The sequence below is a fragment of the Coregonus lavaretus genome (genome assembly GCF_964263955.1).
Source record: "Coregonus lavaretus genome assembly, chromosome: 6".
In the NCBI taxonomy this organism is placed as follows: domain Eukaryota; kingdom Metazoa; phylum Chordata; class Actinopteri; order Salmoniformes; family Salmonidae; genus Coregonus; species Coregonus lavaretus.
The window spans coordinates 29897647-29906309 of NC_139993.1; the positions used below are offsets into that span (position 1 = coordinate 29897647).

Consider the following 8663-nt stretch of genomic DNA (forward strand, 5'->3'; position numbering starts at 1 on the left):
AAGTTGGCTGGATGTCCTTTGGGTGGTGGACCATTCTTGATACACGGGAAACTGTTGAGCTTGAAAAACCCAGCAGCCTTGCAGTTCTTGACACAACCGGTGCGCCTGGCTCTTACTACCAAACCCCATTCAAAGGCACTTAAATATTTTGTCTTGCCCATTCACTCTCTGAATGGCACACATACACAATCCCTGTCTCAATTGTCTCAAGGCTTAAAAATCCTTCTTTAACCTGTCTCCTCCCCTTCATCTACACTGATTGAAGTGGTTTTAACAAGTGACATCAATAAGGGATCATAGCTTTCACCTGGATTCAACTGGCCAGTTTGTCATAGAAATAGCAGGTGTTCTTAATGAGCAGGTGTTCTTAATGTTTTGTACAATCAGTGTATATTCTAAGTTACAGATTAATCTAAATTCAAAAGCATTATTAATAAGCTGGTGAAGTGATTTTACATCAAACCGTTCTATCTTTTTTAATAGATTGGAGAGTTATTGAGCTCGGCAGACCCCACACAAAAAGCTAGCCTCACGTTGAGTTGTCCCAACTCTGGGGTGTGGAAGAACTCAGTGTTGGAGAAGCACAACCTACAAGACTTCATTGACATCAAAACAAACCCGCCATCAGTGCTACCTGAAATGGAAGGTCTGCAGGAGTTCACAGAATACCTCTCAGAGTCCCTGGAGCCACAGTCTTCTTTTGAGCTGCTGGAGCCCCCCAGTACTGTGGGCTTCCTAAAACTCTCCCGCCCCTGCTGCTATGTATTTCCAGGTGGGAGAGGAGACTCCGCCTTCTTTGCTGTTAACGGTTTCAACATCCTGGTCAACGGTGGGTCCAATCCACGCTCCTGTTTCTGGAAACTGGTTAGACATCTGGACAGAGTAGACTCCCTACTCCTCACCCACATCGGTACTGACAATCTTCCAGGGGTGAACAGTCTTCTCCAAAGGAAAGCGGTAGAACTGGAGGATGAACAGTCTGCCGACTCTCAGATCAATGAGGACTGGATGAAAAATCTAATTTCCCCTGAGATTGGGATCGTTTTCCTTAATGCTCCAGAGAGATTGAAGTCATTCCAGGGTGATCCCGAAGAACTGCGGAGCTGCGATCAGGTGGCACTCACGTTGCAGCACCTTGAAAGGCTAACAATCAATCCAGAGCCTCTTAGTCGCTCAAATGGACCCACCATTGAGCCTGTTATACTTTTCCAGAAGATGGGAGTCGGTCGTCTAGAGCTGTACGTTCTTAACCCAGTCAAAGGCAGTAAAGAGCTTGAGGCTTTGATGAAGACCTGGCCCGGCAATGGATCCAACATGAAAGGCTCAGAGATACCCCTGCCTTGCCTCGTCTCCATCTGTGCTCTACTGGTGTGGCATCCTGCCAGTCCTCAAGAGAAGATCATTCGAGTTCTCTTCCCTGGGTGTACTCCGCAGGCTAAGATTCTTGAAGGACTTGACAAAGTAAAGCATCTAGAATTCCTGAAACACCCCGCCGTGAGCCTCAGGGACCTTGAAGCATCCAAATCAGATAAACAACCAAAACGTGCAGAGAGTCGGGAGAGCCTTAAGTCCCTGCTCAAGGATTCAAGACCTAGCAGTGCCTTGCTGAAGGACAAACTTGGACGTGGGGACGTTAAGAAACAAGACGTGAAGACCAAGCCCAAGGGCCCAAGTGACATTACTCCTAAAGAAAAGAAGGAAGGGGAAGAGAAGTCAAAATTGAAGGATGGGGATGCTAAACAAAGACCTCCAAAACCTGAAAAGCTTATGACAAAGAAAGAACCTTTAAAGGATGAGAAAAAAGAAGGTAAAAAGAGGGATGAGAGAGCCTCTGCAGGTGTTGCCAAAAAGGATGAGATTGTGGAGAAAAAGAAAGAACCAATTAAGAAAGAACCTCTTGGTCTAAAACCAAAGAAAGATGTCAAACCTGATCCAAAGAAAGAGATCAAGAAGGAGGTAAAGCCAGAGGAGAAGAAACCAACAAAACCTCTCAGCAAGGATGTCAAAAAAGTGACAACTGGACCTTCATTAGGAAACACAGAGGCAAAAAAGCCCTTAGGCAAGAATGGAACTTTGAAGAAGGATGCAATCCCCAAGAAAGACTCATTGAACAAGGGGGCAAAGTCAAAGACGGGTAAAATGCCGGAGAATCAAAAAGCTTTGGCCTCTGAAGGGGACGCTGATCGTTCCAAGATGTCAACGCCTGAAGACATGACAGCGGAATTCGAGAAGCTTAGAGCAGAAAATGGAGAGTCAGAGAAAAAGACTGCTGTTGTAGTGAGCACTATAGGTAACAATGAAGGAATGGTGCAACCTGCAACAGAGAATAGATCAAGAGAAAAGGCAGAGAAGAGGGACATGTTGGAAAGTCCAGAAAAGTTCCGCTGCATGGAGACACTCCCAAATCCAGAGAAGGCCCTGGGAACCACTTCACCTCTTGCAAAAACTCCTAAAAGTGACCGCAGTGTGTACTTTGATCTCACACCAACTGAATACAGGCTTCTTGATGGGGCCCTGAGAAATGGACAAGAAGATGCATGTGCCAGCTCAGATGAGAAGACTTTAGAGTTGGTCTCCCCTGCTGACTCAGCCCCTAATAGCGCTGGGCATACCCCTTTCCACCAATCACCTGAAGAGGATGCTCAGGGCTCTGGTGAGGACAGTAGTCTCGGGGGAAGGGTGCCTAGCCTTGGGTTTGAAGACTGCCACGTCATGGGTTCTTGCAGGAACTCTGAGGTAGGCTCCTTGAGGGGGAACCTAGAAAACTCTACATCATCACAGGACAAGCAATCCAGCCTTTTGACACTGAGTCCCTTTATGCTGCCTGACTCTGTTTCCGCCAATATTACCTCTATGCCTGCTGAAATCGGTTCCCCACACTCGACAGAAGTTGATGAGTCTCTTTCCGTGTCTTTTGAACAGGTGCTCCCATCGATTGATGAGTCACCCAAGGGAGACCATATGGACAGGTCCTACTCGAATGGGCATTTTGCTGATCCTGACCCCAAAATGGGGATGTCCTTACCTTTGAGGACATGTCATAACATGCGTCCACCAGGGGACGGCTCAGAGGAACGCCTTACTGGACTTCAGGGTCTTCTCCCTGACGTTCCCCATGACGTCGACCTCTGCCTGGTCTCACCCTGTGAATTCAAGCACCCAAAGTCCCCAGAGAACCAACAACAGCATCTGTCTCCGGGGCTAGCCACAGGTAGCCCGCGAGAGCTCTCAGGAAACAGCGACCACTCCCAGGAGCTAGCTAAGCCACAAAGCGTCATTAATAGTGATCGACATTCGCCACAAGGCCAGGAGACTCCACCCACATCTGCTAGTGAGTCCCTCAACACAGCCACAGATTCAGACATACCCCCAGGGACTGAAGACTGCCCCTCCATCACTGCAGAAATGGACTCTGATGAGGATTCTGGGAGTTTCCCACCCCACCATCCACACGACCATCCCAGCTCTCACTCCTCCAACAGAGGAGCTCAACATTCCTCTCAGGACCCTCCCCCAGCCCCAATGAAGGACCTGCCCCCCTTGCCGCCCCAGCCCGGTGCCTGCATGGCTGACCCCGAGGCTGATGCTCCAAGCAAGACCTCAAAGAGCGCCGCCGCAAAAACCAAGAAACCAGCCGGTGTCACACAGAGGATAACGTCAGCCACCAGTACAGCTCTGAACAGCAAGACCAAGACTGGCAGCACAACTGGTACATTGAAGACCACCTCAAGTCTTGACACAAGGCCTTCATCCCGCAATACCACTAATGGCTCCAGACCTGGGACTGCAAGGTCAACTTCATCAGGTAGGCACAGACAGTGTTTTACACTTAGAACGATGACGTTTGATCATCTTTTATTACTTGGTTTCTAAAATTATTTTACAATGCATTAGGAACACCTTTCCAGATACTGAGTTGCCCTCCCCCCCCCCTTTTGCCCTCAGAACAGCCTCAATGAATCAGGGCATGGACTCTACAAGGTGTCGAAAGCGTTCCACAGGGATGCTGGCCCATGTTGTCTCCAATGCTTCCCACAGTTGTGTCAAGTTGGTTGGATGACCAATCCATGTCTCTCAAGGCTTAAAAATCCATCTTTAACCTGTCTCCTCCCCTTCATCTACACTGATTTGAAGTGGATTTAACAAGTGACATCAATAAGGGATCATAGCTTTCACCTGGTCAGTCTGTCATGGAAAGAGCAGGTGTTCCTAATGTTTTGTACACTCTGTGTACATTGTCTTCTTATGCCTAACTCTGCTTTGTGTCCTGCAGGTTCTGTGGGCAGTAAGGCCTGTGCAGCTGGAGGGGCCCCAGTTTACTTGGACCTGGCTTATCTCCCATCTGGTTGTGCCTCTACCACCATTGACGTGGAGTTCTTCCGACGTCTGCGCTCCTCCTGCTACATCGTCAGTGGTAACGAGCCCCTGAAGGAGTCTGTCATGAGACCCATTCTTGACGCCCTACTGGAGGGGAAGACCGCCTGGCCCGATGTGCAGGTCACTTTCTCCCCCTCTCTCCACTTATTTCTCTTTTTCCGTATTTGTAGTAAGTCAACAAAAAAAGTATGTCTATGTACTCATGCTCTCATTTTGATTTGCCCTTCTACCTTTCCACTCTCAGGTGACCCTGATCCCCACTTTTGACTCACTGACGATGCACGAGTGGTACCAGGAGACCCACGAGAGGCAGGGGGAGCTGTGCATCACCGTGCTGGGCAGCAACAGCACTGTGGCCATGCAGGAGGAGACCTTCCCTGCCTGTAAAGTGGAGTTCTGAGAGAGCGAGAGAGAGAGAGCAAGACGAATCTACAGATCCCTGCACTCTCACCCACCAACGTATCTCACCCACTTTATCTTCTCTTAAATTATGATGGACTCATTTCCCCCCTCTAAACTGACGATTTCCCACCCCAGCATGCATCAAGTATTGCCTGGTGGATTAGCAGGCTTTGCTCCTCCTTTAAATCCTATAAATATAAAGAGGACTCCATCAAGCACTCCCATCTTTGCCTGGGTACGTCTATACCATGGAAATGAAGTCAGAACATGAAGATGTCCAAGAGTCTTTGGTCTACCAACATGAAGAAAGGTTGTTCATTATGAATGCTAGGTAAGGTGGACTTAGAAGACTGGCTATACTAATCGAAGGTCCTCATATTTCTTATCAGTAGCCAGGTAGTTGTGATCCAAATCCGCAACTGCTCAGAGGAAACTAGTCGACAGCTGTAGGAAACCCTCTGCCTCCATGGGGCTGAACTCCTGAGTTCTTCCTTCAACGATTAATCATTTAATCCGTATAGCATTTCATAGGTATATTTAGCCCTGCACCCATTTGCACAGTTATCAATTTCCACAGACAAGGGGACCGCAGTGAGAGAATAAGTGTTACAATAGAATATGATGTCCGTCAAAGGCTAAAAAAGGCAGAGGGTGTGTGTGAGGAGGTGAAGATGGGACCTTTGTTGTCTCCTGGTGCGCATGTAGAACATGTAGAGACCTCAGCACTTACTGAAGGACGACGACATGTTTCTACATCCTATTTGAGTTTCATAGACGGTCTATGAACATTATAAGGAGATAGCCAATGTCTTGGAAGGTAATGCTATGCGTGTGAACAGAAGGATTACTCCGACATTGATAAAATAATGAAGTCCATGTTTCAAGAAATCATGAAATGTGCGGCATTTTGTGTAACATTCATATCAGTCACTTTAACCCTTCATCTAGAGCACATACTGTGGGATACACTATTGACAGTGTCTTTTTAAATGAATTAACTTGGTAAATACTAAGTAATCATTTGTACTAAAAATAAATACTCGTACGTAGTGGTAGATGGAAAGCAATAGACAATTGAGTCGGTTATGTACCGACTCACATAACTGAATTACAGTTTTAGGACTGAGTAGTTATTTCATTAAAAAAATGCACTTTGACTGAAGTGTTAACAGTACAGTATATTTCCACACTAATTAACCAGCTTTTTAGCAACTATCCAAAACCCTATTTGAGTCCCTCCTCAAGACCAGAATAGTTTTTATCATAGAGAAGCTGCATGACGTCACCATCCTCTAATTGTAATTATAAACTGGGTGGGTTGAGCCCTGAATGCTGTTTACCACGGGTATGACCCCAACAATATTTTAGCTGTTCTAATTACGTTGGTAACCAGTTTATAATAGCATTAAGGCACCTCAGGGGTTTTTGGTATATGGCCAATAAACTACAGCTAATTGCTTCACTGCTTAAGAACAGCCCTTAGCTGTGGGATGTTGGCCATATACCACACCTCCTCGGGCCTTATTGCTTAAATATGCCATATCAATGGGACCACTGTATGTCACATGCATTATAGAGGGTAAGCTTCACTGAAGAGGGATACACAAAATGAGATAGGGAAGTCATGAGCAATACTTTGCAAGACAGTACGTTACATTTATCACAAATAGTGGTTATTATCGTGCCTAAGTGAACTAAAGTAAATGCTAAACATAAGATTTTTAACAAGAACGGAAAATCACAGTTATATCAGCAATCGCTTGTGTATCCGGTTAATTGCAGTGGAATGTAAATGGCGTTATCTGTGAATGTCGATGCTTTTAGCCTCAATCAAAGCAGATTTGAGTCCAAATGCATGCCAGCACTGCTTGCACTACCATGCCCACCACTTTGCTTGCAGACCAAGCACTCGTGTTATAATGCTCTTTGTTGCGAAGGATATTTTCATTTTATTCAAGGAGAAGGAATATGAAAGGATTTTAAATAAACTATTATTCTTTATTTTTTTTGTAGGCTTGAAATTATATTTTTAGGGCATGCCGAGTTGTACAAGCATGCAGATCTCACGTCGTTTTTTCTTAGTTTGTAAGTTAAAATCTAATTTGAATATAATGTAATATCACGTCTGGCACTAAGCAAACAAATGCCATGACTCTTTGAGAGTACAATGTACATTTGAAAATATCATGTGAAAAGGGTGTGTGCAGCCAGCCACATCTTGGCAAATCATAGAATTCCAATTATTTCAGACAGAAAAATGTAATGTCATCTGTTTTTCTTTTCTTAGCAATTCTATTTATTTGTTTTTTCTAAATTTAGTTTTCTGTATTTTTTAAAATTTATATCAATAATGTGGTGTGGCTACTTTATCACTTACTATCATTTGGTTAGCAACAGGCTGCTCACATGATATCATTAGCCAATGGCCGGACAAAGTAAGCAGAACATTGTTCTCTGGAAGAGTCTGAAATGGCAGCATGTTTTTTGGTACTAGCTATAAGTCTGAGCAAAAATTATTGAAAATGGATTGCATTAAATTGGTCACTTATTTGGATAGCTATTTCACACTAGTGGAGTTATGAAATATATCTCATACTAATCTTAACTTTTTTCAATCCATCATGTCTGTATTTGTGTGCACCATATATTCTATGTAGCCTCCTGTAGCTCAGTTGGTAGAGCATGGCGTTGCAACGCCAGGGTTGTGGGTTCGATTCCCATGGGGGGCCAGTATGAAAAATGTATGCACTCACTAACTGTAAGTCGCTCTGGATAAGAGCGTCTGCTAAATGACTAAAATGTAAATATCAAATTCTGCAGTGGTTTGGATATTGTGTGACTCTTACTCCCTCTGCTGTTCATAACATGTCTTGGCTCTGTTGTCAAAGCTGTGTCCCAGAATGTCAAAGCTGTGTCCCAGAATGTCTACTACCGCCTACTGATTCTCCCTCCTTGTGACAATATTTTGAAAGCCATGTTCAGTAGTATATTTGGCTCATTGGAATCCATAGCAATTATGCCCAAAAAGTTCTAAAGAAAGGCCCTGTGTTTGTCTGTTTCCATCCCTGCCCCATTTGTGTTTGTCTGTTTCCATCCCACGGGGGGCCAGTATAAAAAAAAAAAAAAATGTATTCACTAACTGTATGTCGCTCTGGATAAGAGCGTCTGCTAAATGACTAAAATGTAAAATGTAAATGTAATTATAATACAACTATTCGAATGAGATACCTCTTGTCCAAATCTGAGGCTCTCCTGCGCTTCAGTCACAATAAAAGTGACCGTAGCACTTTGCATGGACATAGGTGTTCATATCTGTAAATCACGCCGCAACATAACTAAACCCATTGAGATTAATATGCTCTATTGCTCTTTGGCAACCAAATTGAACAGCACATTTTGGGAGATGGTACATCATTTCTTTGAAGCCTTTATATTTCAGTTTTTGGTGCTATATTTTTATACTTATAGACACCTCTTTTCCCTTGCACTTATAAATGTATGTTTGTCTATTTCAATAACCTGTTGGTGGTTCACACATCACTTGCAAGTGTCTGGAATTCACCCAGGAAATGCTATGAATGTCTGTAAAATTGTCATTAGATTGTTTCTGCTGGTTTTGGCAGTGTTAAGTGAGTGTGGTCGTTAGTTGAATAATGAAAGGGTGGATTGATTCAGTATTGAAACACTAATTTTAGTTTTTTCTCTTTTTCCAATACATATACCCCTTTTATAAATCTGTGCTTAATTGGTGTTGTTTCCCTGACTTTCAACTTTCATGATTAGAACCTGTGACCTGATCCCTATCCCAGTGCCTAGTCTACTGCGTCAGTAGGGGGTAGGGCACCACTCCTTTTTTCACTAGATTAGAAATGTGATTAGTTATG

At 44.2% G+C, this 8663-nt stretch overlaps 1 protein-coding gene across 1 annotated transcript in view; it reads left to right on the top strand.

Annotated features, from left to right (window-relative positions):
• The window catches only part of LOC311131284 (microtubule-associated protein 1S-like), a 47731-nt gene extending 39068 nt beyond the window's left edge, over positions 1-8663 (top strand). Inside the window, exons 5-7 of the mRNA XM_084164175.1 lie at positions 484-3805; positions 4274-4497; positions 4622-8663. Of these exons, the coding sequence (XP_084020301.1) occupies positions 484-3805; positions 4274-4497; positions 4622-4777 (3702 nt within the window). The 3' untranslated portion in view covers positions 4778-8663. The remainder of the gene's footprint in view (positions 1-483; positions 3806-4273; positions 4498-4621) is intronic.